Source organism: Hyaena hyaena, unplaced genomic scaffold (genome assembly GCF_003009895.1).
Source record: "Hyaena hyaena isolate Hyena2069 unplaced genomic scaffold, ASM300989v1 scaffold_413, whole genome shotgun sequence".
Classification (NCBI taxonomy): Eukaryota; Metazoa; Chordata; class Mammalia; order Carnivora; family Hyaenidae; genus Hyaena; species Hyaena hyaena.
In genome coordinates this window covers 1257843-1270469 of record NW_024081047.1, presented here as the reverse complement: position 1 = coordinate 1270469, position 12627 = coordinate 1257843, and the positions used below count along the sequence as shown (strand labels likewise).

General features: G+C 42.9%; 1 protein-coding gene across 5 annotated transcripts in view; it reads right to left on the bottom strand.

The window, feature by feature from the left end:
* Positions 1 to 12627, bottom strand: part of SCEL (sciellin) — a 232539-nt gene that overhangs the window by 95071 nt on the left and 124841 nt on the right. For all 5 annotated transcript variants that reach the window (XM_039252454.1, XM_039252453.1, XM_039252457.1 and 2 more), the window contains 2 exons: positions 4670 to 4731; positions 3859 to 3976 (listed from right to left, as the gene is read on the bottom strand). In XM_039252454.1, coding sequence (XP_039108385.1) covers positions 3859 to 3976; positions 4670 to 4712 — 161 coding nt within the window. In that variant the 5' untranslated portion in view covers positions 4713 to 4731. The remainder of the gene's footprint in view (positions 1 to 3858; positions 3977 to 4669; positions 4732 to 12627) is intronic.

Genomic DNA, 12627 nt, shown 5'->3' with positions numbered 1-12627 from the left:
CCGTACCGGGGGCGCAGCCGAAGTTGGTTGCACTCTTCAACCCAGGCCAGTTCCAATCTCCAAATCCCCGTCCGTGCGCCCCGCTGACATTGCCTTAGACACAGCCTCCCAGGCAAACCCCTCGGGCAATTCCAGGCCCCCTGCCGAGCTCTTGGGGCGGAGTCAGAATTGCTGCTTCCTTCTCTGGGTCCGGCTGGCGCGCATGCGCGGGGGCTTGCCCGCAGGGTGTTCTGAGCCCGAGCCCGCTGGAGTGAGGAAAACTGGGTCCCTCTATGGCTCGTCACCCAAAACACGAACTCACAGGCTAATTTCCCAGTTTTTAGTTCCTTGCCTTCCCTCTCGAGTTCCAGCCAGCCAGGAGCGCGGACGCCCTATGTCTGCGTGGCTCTTTCAGGGGCCCCAGCCGCCAGGGAGCTACAATGGCGGCAGGCGCGCCACCACTCTGAAGTCCTGTCCTACCTCCAGGAACCAGACAAAGAAGCAGTTTGTGTGCTCAGCTCCCCCCAGGACCAGTTGGCGTGAGGGGACCTGGTGTGCAGGTATTTGGCAAGTACGGTCTTTCTATGCACCGAGCGGAGGTTTTTACCCCCCCGAGCGGAGGTTTTTCTGTTTCGGTCTCTCTCCTTTTCCCCTCTCACTCCCCGTAGAGGGTAGAGGGAGATCGTCTCCCACCCTGGAGTCTCCGATCCCCGCCCGATTTTATCTTCCCCGGTTCGCACTCATGTTAGAAGGCTCTCTCAGTGGATTCTGCGTCCTTTGTCTCCCAATCTCTCAGGTTTTGTAAGGTTTCCAATGGCTTCAGATCTTTTCTGTGTGATGTATGGGCACGAGTGCAAGTACGGATCTCCTTACTTCTCCGCCATCTTGCCCCCTTCCTTTGTGGTTTTCTTAAGACTAAAAGTTAGTAAGTGACAGATGTGGGTCTAGGACCCAGATCTTTTTATTTCAAACTTCTGCCCTCTCCTACTGGTTAACCCTTCATATATAACCCTTCATACATACATAGACCTTCATACATAAAATCCCAACCATGTCTTTCTTACTTTGTACTGTGGACCTGAAAGTACAGACAATTTTAAGAAATGTCAAAACATGTAGAAGAGCTTTTGGCATTGAACCAAAGCCAAAGAGTAAGTACCTGAACGTTTTTCATGTAAACCCAACCAAACCTGAAATACCACATTGTTCCTGGCTCTGCTCCCTTAATGTTATGCAATACTCTGTAACGATTTGTAATAAAGGTGTACAAGAAACTGTGGTGGATAATTAAAAAGAAAGATGAATGGTGAGGTTGAAACAATCCCAGCAAATTTATACCCTCAAAAATCCCAAACGTACTTCATCTCTCTTGATAACCTTTCCTTATGCTTGTGAGAGAGTAGCGGACACAATACGCATCCCTACCTAAAGAAGAATCATAACACACAGCCCGGAACTGGGCCAGTAGGAGTGGGCAAAGCACCAGAGCTAGCTTCCCCTGCATCGAGCAGCTGGCATGTCCTCTAAGCTGGCTTTCCTGGGTCTTTATAAATAAGGCACACCCGGCATAAAACCATCATTCCTACCAATTACAATTTGTCTTAGACACCTCTATCTTCACTCACCTGTGCATATATTTGCAACACCGAATTTGTGATTCACATTTGACATCACCCTACCATTAGAGAAAGGTAGAAATGCCATATTAGGCTCTGACAGAAATCATAAATGTGTTACTGAAGGAAATGATCGTTGTCCAGGAATGTTAACTCCAAAAGTCAGTGTGAGTCTCTAAATACACCTATATTCCCTTAAAATAATAAGATTTAATAACAGAAACTAATAGAAATCTTTATTTAATGGTTACAAGTATGTCCCTCCAATAACTATATATGGGCAGTTTAGTAGAAAGCATCCAGTAAGTATCCTGCAATGCAGAGCTTCTCAACTTTGGTGCTATGACACTATGGGCTTGATAATTTTGTGTTGCGAGGAGAACCCTGTGCATTGTAGGATGTGTAGCAGCATCCATGACCTCTACCCACTAGATGTCAAGAGCACTCCCCAATTTTGATAACTTAAAATGTCTCTAAACCTTGCCAAACATCCTCTGGGTCCATAACTGCCCCTGAATGAGGACCATCATTCAGTGTAAAAGAAAGACAATGGGTCATATTAAAATCTCAACTTCATCACTTAATAGCTGTGTGGATTTGACAAGTTACTTAACTTTCTGAGCCTCATAACCTTCTTCTGTAAAATATAGGATGTAATAACTATCTGTGTGATTTGTGAGATTTTTTTTTAATTTGAGAGAGAGTGAGCACATCCAAGTCGGGGAGGAGAGAAAGAGAGAGGGAATGAGAGAGATTGAGAGAGAGGAGAATCTCAAGGAGGCTCCATGCTGGAGCCAGATGCTGGGCTTGATGCCACGACTGTGAGATTGTGACCTGAGCCGAAATCAAGAGTTGGATATGCCTAGTGAGAAAGAATGAAATCTGGCCATTTGTAGCAACGTGGATGGAACTCGAGGGTGTTATGCTGAGTGAAATAAGTCAGGCAGAGAGGGACAGATACCATATGTTTTCACTCATAAGTGGGACAGGAGAAACTTAACAGAGGACCATGGGGAAGGGAGAAGGGGAAAAATAGTTGGGGAGAGGGAGGGAGGCAAACCAAGAGGGACTCTTGAATACTGAGAATAAACTGAGGGCTGATGAGGGTGGGGGAGAGGGGAAGGGGGGTGATGGGCATGGAGGAGGGCACTCATTGGGATGAGCACTGGGTGTTATATGGAAACCAACTTAATGATAAACTATAAAAGAAAAAAAAACGAGTTGGATGCCTAACTGACTGAGCCACCCAGCTGCCCTGAGATTTTGCGGTGCTTTGTATGTAAAGTATGTACCTAGTATCAAGTATGACACATAAGAGGGAAACAAAAAATATACATGTGTGGAACATATAATTTTTTAATAAATATGTCTGGGCTGAACAAATGTCTATGTTGGCAATGAGGTGATATGCCTACAATTGTAGTTTTCAGGTCTCTAACATACAGCTAGTAGAAGCAATGCTCAAAACAGACAAAACTTTCTTGGTAGTAAACATTTTCCCTTAGAAAGTGATATTACAGGGGCGCCTGGGTGGCTTAGTCGGTTAAGCGTCCGACTTTCGCTTAGGTCATGATCTCACAGTTCGTGGGTTCAAGCCCCGCGTCGGGCTCTGTGCTGACTGCCAGCTCAGAGCCTGAAGCCTGTTTCAGTCTGTGACTCCCTCTCTCTCTGACCCTCCCCTGCTCACGCTGTCTCTCTCTCTCTCTCCTAGAAATAAATAAAACATTAAAAAAATTAAAAAAAAAAAAAAAGAAAGTGATATTACATTTATCACCCACTGAGTACCTATATGACCATTGGGACTAAAATGAATTGAAAATATATTGACTTGATTTGCACATATAGAAATTTTAGGTAAATTATTATTAGATTTGTAAATTTGGAATCATACTATTATTTGTTTGTTTCAACTGACATGATTCTGGAGTCTCCCTAAATGGATTAAATACTATCTTTTGGGAAACTGGAAAGTCATGTTCTTTTCTGTTTATCAAATAAACACAAATGTCTATTCAGTTCTAACAATAAAACTCTGCTTTTTCTCCCTAATGACTCACATCCTCTTTGGTATGTGGATAATAAAAATGGTAGAGATATTCTTGAAAATCTGAAAGCCAATATATGCCTACTAAGTCTTACCAAAAATCAGGTCATGCAACAGAGTGTTTTAAAAGCACATGCTTTCCAGATGGCCAGTAGCTTCCCAACTAGAGAACAGCTCTCTCTCCTTGTCCACACACCCACCCTCTCCACACCCTCTTACTTTTCTTCTTCAGGACGTTTCTTGATCCAGCAGTTATCCTGCAAGAAAGTCCTTCTTTTGTTCACCTCGTGAAAATCTTGTTGCCTCAGTGCGGTCCCCTGCGTGGTATTCTTCATATCTGTCAACACAAAAAATAAGAAGAAACTGGGCAGTGTAATTGCACGGGGCCAAGAGTGAGCTTGTTAACCTGGATGTCTTGAGAGCCACATCTGACTGGCCAGCATCAATCTTCTAGGCTGACAAGGCCAGCACTGTTTCAAAGTAGGATGTGCTGGCAAGAAGGAACAAATCCCACACCCCATCATCAGAGATAACATATAAAACTGCTCAGGTGCCAACTGAAACTGCCAGTGTGGGGTTCGGGAGGCCCCGTGAGGCACCCAGGAATATAGAACCACAGGCTTGAGGTAAACCAAGCCAGGGGTTGGTGGGTCTGCCATTTTATTTAAAAAGAAATATGCTTCAGAAGTACACACAAGATTTTTAAAAGCACCTACTAACTAATCATCAAGCAGTCCTGGTGCTTTTGAATATAAGTAGCTGAATTCTTTAATCTCAGGGGAGTCAGAAGCACAGAATGTCCCCCACACTAAAGAACATTTGTATTGATTAAAAAAAAATCTTTGAGTTGCAATTGCATGAGTAAAAGCTATAGCACCCTTATGTTTTCCTGAATCCTAACTTTGGCAATACTAATTAAGTTAGACTATTGCCTCTAAGCATTCAATATCTGCATAAAAGAATTAAGAGCTATGAGTTGTTTTCTCAGATTCTTAAGTTTTCTGAGTAAGGAAAAAATTATCTACATTACCATTTCCTGTGGGAGACATTTTTCTCACGGTAAAATTTGACATGCTGTCTTCCAGGAAGGCTCTAAAAGAAAAATAGGGAGAGGGAGAAATACAACAGTGACTCTAAGAATCTACAAGTGACTCTCTCATTGCTAATAAAACACATTTTTCAATGACATTAAGAAAGTCAAATGATCTGGTATAAGGAATACATCACATAAAGTGTCCCTGAAGAACTTGAGAGTTCATCGATTCCAATGTATTTATTTTACAGATGTGGAAGTTGAGGCCAAGGGGCCACCTGGCTGGCTCAGTCAGTTAAGCATCTGACTCTTGATCTTGGCTCAGTTCGTGATCTCACAATTCGTGAGATCAAGCCCCATGTTAGACTCTGGGCTGACACCACAGAGCCTGCTTGGGATTCTCACTCTTCCCCTTTCTTCTTCTGCCCCCCTCCTCTCTCTCTCAAAATAAATAAATAAACTGGGAAAAAAAAAGAAATTGAGGCCAAGACCGGTTAGCGTCCCCTATATTATATAACAAGCAATTGGCTGAATGAGGCCATCAATTAACTCATTTATTCAATCAATAAATATTCACTGAGTGCCTGTAGTGTGCTTGGTGCTAAGCCAGGAGCTGGAGACAAAAAGATGAGTAAGAGAAATGTTTGCTCAGGTAAGTAGGGAAATAGAGACACGGAATTCACAGCACAGTATGCACAGTGCCCTAAGAAGGGAAGCGGTCCCTGGGGAAGCCAAAGTGAGCCCAGGGTTACATTATAACTTTGTGAGTCCTAGACACTTGCTTTCATCAGCCTCTTCACACACACACACACACACACACACACACACACACACACACTCATGCACGCACGCACACACACACATGCATGCACTCACATGTTAAAAATTATATTTTATGACTGTTAGTATAAAGGTGAAAAATAATCCAGGCTGGCTTCACTATTATACATTCATTATTTTATTATATTCATTTTTTTCTTCTGTTGTTAAAAGGAATTAAAATTAGAACATTTTTGTAGGCCCTTCAAGGTATCCTAGGCCTTAGGCACTGCCTTTTTCTGCTTAACGGTTAAGTTGACCCTGGGTTTTCCTGAATGTGGCATTTCCAGTTTTAAAACTGAAAAAGTCCCGAGCAAATGGGGATGGCTAGTCCTCCTATATGGGGAATTATGTTTTTTGCAGGATCCATCCAACCATACAGTGTATGAAATGTTGGAGGGACATAAGATCTCAAGTCAAAAGCAAGTCATAGGCTCAGCTTTATTACATCAAAGTTCTGTAATTGTACCATGTAATCTCCCTGTAAAATGGGCTAATGAAACCTGCCAACATAAGTTTGTGACGATTAGGGGTGCCTGGGTGACTCAGTCAGTTGAATGTCTGACTTCGGCTCTGGTCATGATCTTGTGGTTTGTGAGTTTGAGCCCCATGTGAGGTCCTTTGCTGACAGCTCAGAGCTTGGATCCTGCTTCAGATTCTGTGTCTCTCTCTATCTCTGCTTCTCTCCACCCCCTCATGCTTTTTCTTTGTCTCTGTCTCTCTGTCTGTCTCTCACTCTGTCTCAAAAATAAGTTTGTGATGATTAAATGAATAATGTACACAAAAACCACTCTGTTCAAATGTAAGTGCTATTTCAACCTAAGACCATATTAACAGACAGCTGTTTATAGGTATAACTCAGGGGTTCTATAAGTCTGTCTCTCATCCTCTGATGCAAAAGCGTCTCCTATAATAACTTGCCATAGGACCTGAAGTGGCAAAGACACATTTCTTTGGATGACATCATTGTTTTCCTTGGGGTCTTCTTTAAAATACCCCTGCCCTAGAGTAGGTGAGAAGTGGAATGTGCTGGTGCCCAGACCAAGTTCACACTACCTGTCTGGTGTTGGCATTCTGGGCTCATGACTGCACCTGCCCTGGAGAATTGCCTTTAGCTAGTGGGGCTGCTTGGCTTCACACCTTCCGCACACACTACAGCCTGCAGTGATGAATGACCAAGGGTAAAAGGTGAGTCTCTTGCCTCAAGGTACAGCCAATTCTGCAGGTGATTTGTACTTCATAGCTCACTATGGGATCAGGCTGAAGCTAGACTAACAGAGAGCATATGCTTCCTCAGTCCCTTTATCTGTCTCTTCTTCCTCCTTTCTCCTGAGAGCCTACCCTCAATAAGTCACAGGCACCCAAATTCCTCTCAGGCAATGCTTCTAGGAACCCAACCTAACACTAACCACAATGCAGTCAATCACGGCATTATGTTCACAGAGATCAGCAGCTGTTCATATCGCTAATAGCTGAGAGGTTGAAGGTCTTAGTGAAGTTAGAAAGATGTGCATTTATTTTTTTTTAAATGTTTTATTTATTTCTAGGAGAGAGAGAGAGAGACAGCGTGAGCAGGGGAGGGTCAGAGAGAGAGGGAGTCACAGACTCTGAAACAGGCTCCAGGCTCTGAGCTGGCAGTCAGCACAGAGCCCGACGCGGGGCTCGAACCCACGAACCGCGAGATCATGACCTAAGCGAAAGTCGGACGCTTAACCGACTAAGCCACCCAGGCGCCCCGAAAGATGTGCATTTAAAGGATGCTGAGTGAAATAAGTCAGGCAGAGAAGGACAGATACCATATGTTTGCACATATAGGAGAATTAGGAGGAACTTAACGGAGGACCATAGGAGAGAAGAAGGAGGAAAAATAGTGGGGGAGAGGGAGGGAGGTAAACCATGAGAGACTCTTGAATGCTGAGAACAAACTGAGGACTGATGGGGGTGGGGGGAGGGAATGGGGGGCGATGGGCATGGAAGAGGGCACTTGTGGGGATGAGCACGGGGAGTTATATGGAAACCAACTTGACAATAAACTATTTAAAAACAGAAAAAATAAATAAAGGATACTATTTACTGACTGTTATTCTAGAGTGTGTTGTAGTTCTGCTCCCTCATCTATCAAATGAGGTGAAGTATGGCTGTTATGAAGATCAAATTAGATGACATATATAAAGTGTCTAATTATTACCTAACAAATGGAAAGTGCTCAGTTTTTAACCTCATACCTCTGTCATCTTGAAAAGAAGAGATCAAATACACAAGGCAAGTGTGGTTGCATGTGGGGAGGGGATGGAACAGCCCAGGCCACTGGGCATGCAGGGAGTGTAGGCAGCCTCTGGCTGGCTGTTTTTGAAGCTCACTAAACTTTGGCAGAATGGGGTAGAAAAGAGGCATGTGAAGACACACTTCAATCTCAGCTACTTGTTCATTTCCCTTCAGTTTGGCCCAGCTTCTCTGGGTTCTTGGCTAGCTTTCTCCTGTTTCTCAATGGGCTCCAATAAATTCTCTTCCCGAGCTGGTAAAGACCTAGAGAGTTCATAGCTGCTTGAAATGAGATTCTGAGGTAGTAAAAATGCTGAATGTATATTTGATGATATATTTGTAAACACCACAAATTTAAGTGTAAGACACAGGTCAAGGTAAATGGAGAAAAGGCATTTTACAATTGTCTATTTATCTATCTCTTTCAAAAGACTGGCAGTCCTGTGGGCAAGATCCAACTCTTTCCCTTCTAAATTTCTGGCACCTGGGGCTGAGTGGATGCTCTTTGGGTGCCTATTATGGGCTGTATTGGGTCTCCCCCAAGATTTCTATATTGAAGCCCAATGCCCAGTACCTGAAGATGTGACTGTATTTGGAGACAGAGCCTTTAAAGGGATGATTAAGTTAAAATGAGGCCATTAGGTGGGCCCTAATCCTACATGTCCAGCGACCTTATAAGAGGAGGAATTTGGGACGCACAAAGAGATACCAGGAGTGTATGTGCACAGAGAAAGCCCAGGTGAGGACACAGAAAGTGGCCATCTGTAAGCCAAGGAGAGAGGCTGCAGGAGAAACCAAACCTGACAGCACCTTGATCTTGGATTGCTAGCCTCCAGAATTGTGAAACAATAAAGTTTTGTTGTTTAAGTCAACTAGTCTGTGGTATTTTGTTATGGCAGCACTAGCAAAAAAATAGAGTACTTATGGAAAACATGATTTAAACATTTCTAACATAGTTAGGTCATTCAAAGCGCTTTGTATCACCCTGTCTCTGACCTGTGCCCTTTGTGTCTTCAACTGTCCTACTGCATAGGGCAACTACTAATAGCAACAGCATCTGCTCTGAACAGGGTATCTCACAGGCATTGTCTCATCCTTTCATAAACTCTGTGAGGTGTTTATTATTACTTCCATCTCCCAGATAAGACAACTGAAACTCAGGGAGAGTATGTAACATATCTATGCAAAAAGAAGCAGAATCTGACTTCTAAACCAAAGCCAACTCTTTCCGTATCAGCCAGCAGTAATGTTCATCATGAATCATTGCAAGACTTGACCAGTACTCTGACATTAGGGTGAGAAGAAAGGGAGACAGCAGCAGCCCACCTGACCCTAGACATCGCACTCTTTGGAAGTCCCATGCGCTCTGCCCCTAGTGCCTGGTAGTAGGATAGCCAGGACGGCCTCTGCAGCAGACAGACCCTTACAGAGCAGGGTTCTCTGTATACTCCTTGAACATACGTCTACACAGAAGCTTGTACAAGAATGGTCATAGCAGCATTATTCAAAATAGCTCAAAGCAGAAACAACACAAATGTCCATCAGTGGATGAATGGGTACATAACATGGTATACTCATATAATATGGAAATGCTATATTCATACATATTACTCAGTAATTTTTTAAAACTGAAGTATTGGGGTGCCTGGGTGGCTCAGTACATTAAGCACCCAACTCTTGATTTCATCTCAGGTCACGATCTCATGGTTCTTGAGATTGAGCCCCATGTCAGGCTCCGTACTAACAGCATGGAGCCTGCTTAGGATTCTCTTCCTCGGGGCGCCTGGGTGGCTTAGTCGGTTAAGCGTCCGACTTTCGCTTAGGTCATGATCTCGCGGTTCGTAGGTTCGAGCCCCGCGTCGGGCTCTGTGCTGACTGCCAGCTCAGAGCCTGGAGCCCGTTTCGGTCTGTGACTCCCTCTCTCTCTGACCCTACCCTGCTCTCTCTCTCTCTCTCTCTCCTAGAAATAAATAAAACATTAAAAAAAAAAGAAATATTAAAAAAAAAAAGGATTCTCTTCCTCTTTGTGTCTCTTTCTCGCTCCCCCTTTCTCCCTGCCCCTCCCCCACTCACACTCTATAAATAAATAAATAAGTAAATAAATACTTTAAAAATAAACAATGAAGATTGATACATACTACAACATGAATGAAGCTTGAAACATGCTAAATGAAAGAAGCCAGACAAAACACTACATGTGTGTGACTCTATATGGATATTTATTAGATTTTCTTCAGTATTCTACTCACATCCCATCTCAATTCTGCTCCCAAGTAAGGCTTTTGCTGCCCCTTTAAGTTCTGCTGGGTAAGGAGGAGAGTTCAGACAATAATAGCACTTAGATGATTTTATAGAACTTTATAATCTATCCCATTTGGTTTCCACAACATTTAAGAGTGATGTTGGGGCACCTGGATGGCTCAGTTGGTTAAGTATCTGACTTCGGCTCAGGTCAGAACACAGAACCCACAGTTTGTGGGTTCAAGCCCTGTTTTGGGGTCTGTGTTGACAGCTCAGGAGCTGCTTGCTTCGGATTTTGTGTCTCCCCTACTCTCTGCCCCTCTCCTGCTCCTGCTCTGTCTCTCCCTGTTTCTCAATAATAAAGAAATGTTTAAAAAATTAAAAAAAGAGTGATATAATTCCATAACAACATGGATGGAACTAGAGTGTATTATGCTAAGTGAAATAACTCAGAGAAAGATAAAAACCATATAGTTTCACTTATATGTGGAATCTAAAACAAACAAACAAATAAAACAGAAACAGATTCATAAATACAGAAAACAAACTGATGGTTACCAGAAGAGATGGGGATGGGGGAATGGGCAAAATAGGTGAAGGAGATTAAGAAGTACAAACTTCTAGCTATAAAATAAATAAGTCACAGAAGTGAAAGGTACAGCATATGAAATATACTTAATAATATTGTAGTAACATTGTGTGGTGAAAGATGGTGACCACACTTACAGTAGTGAGCACTGAGTAATATAAAGAATTGTCAAAATCACTATGTTGTATACCTGAAATAAATATAACTATACTTCAGTTAAAAAAAATTAGAGTGATCTAATCCCTACCTTTCAGAGACAGAAGCAGAGACTTGGCTCAAATAGCTAATGAGTGGCGAAGCTGGGACTCAACATGAGGCTTTCTAACTGGAGGCTCATCATTATTTCCTGTATGCTAGGGACTCCCACATCCTCAGCACTTCCTGCAGAGTTGTACAGAGAAAAGTAGGTATCTCCCCTTTACCTTATATTTAGAGAATGGCTCTAATCAGATCCAGCATTCTGCTAGAGGGTCTGATATTTTCATGCCTTCTGTAGCTAGGCGTTCTCCAGGAGGCCTGGTTAAATGGAGTCAAATGAGATAAGACATTGAAGAAGCTCATGGCCCTTAACGTCTTTCTCCCTGACAAGCTTCAAGTGTCTTGTAAACACCTCACTGTCTCCACCCTAGAATCTCTGTAATACTTTCTAGGAAAGGCTCCAACAATCCCACTTGCTCTCTCTAGAAAACCTGATTCTATCCTGTTGCGTCTTCCAATGAGAGTCCCTGGGAAGAACTTAGCCTTCTGTGCTTCGCCGTCCTTCTTCTCTCAAACTAGGATTCCACGCAGAAGGTAGGAGCTGCCATCTCGAGACCGTGGACTAACCATGAGGACTAAAGTCACATACTAAGAATGGCAGAGTAGGAAGTTGAAGGAGACTTATGCCTTGACAGTACCACAGAGCTGCCACAGTTGTCCTGGATTATCTATCTCTTGACTTCTCCTTGGAAGAGAAAAAAACCTCCAAGTTCCTTCAGAAGATTGTTTTTCCATATTTTTATTACTCAAGCTTAATGTTCTTCCTACCTGTTATGAAACCATTGTAGAAGTAGAAGGTGTAAGGTGTAAAAAGCCCACGGTGGTCTACAAGATATATCTGTGACTCTTTTATTAGTAAATCACTATTTCTTATAATATGTCTATGTGTTTAATGTTCCTAGCAAGAAGGATCCCTTGTTGGGTCCCTACTATTGCTTCACATCCTTTGTGTATATTATTTTATTTAATCCTTCCAAGTGAGTACTATCATCTCTAATTATAGGAATCCAAAACTCAGAGAGGTTAAATAATCTGCCCAAGGTCACAGAGTAAGTGGCAGAACCAGGAATTATAATTAGGTCCACACTACTGTAATGCCAAGGCTGTCTTGAGTACATGATACTACATGTTGCTCAAAGTACTATGTGATATAGCCAACACCAGACACTCAGAGAAATGCCTTGGAGTTCCAAAAGATGGGAGATAATGGAAGAGGAGCTGTAATGAATGGCTGCTCCAGTATCCCTGGACGGCTCAGGCTTGAGCCTCACCCCTCCTGAATCTACACCCAAGTCATGAGTAGCCTGGCACTATCCCTGATTGGACTCCTTTCCTGGACAGATCTCCTTCCTAGATAACTTAATAATGTTTTATACTCATTCCTAGCCCAATTGTGTCCATTGACACAAAGTAAATGAGAAAGGAACGTGTAATATATTCTATTTTCAGGTGGTAAGAGTTTAATAAACATACAGAGAGGGTTTTTTTAATTAATGTGACTCATATTGTGAGAAAATAATTTTTTCTCATTAAATCTGTATGTGCTCCTCTTATACCCCTCACACAATCTCCTTCAGCCTCACCTTCTTTCTCTTCTTAGGACATGTTGGCCATGTCACCCTATACATCTCCTCATGTCAGCCCATTTCGTGGGCTCAAAACAATTCCTAAAAGCTCCGATCTAAAACCTCTAAGGTGCAGGGCACCTGGTGGCTCAGTTGGCTGAGTATCTGACTCTCGATTTCAGCTCAGGTCATGATCCCAGGATTGTGGGATCAAGTCCCAC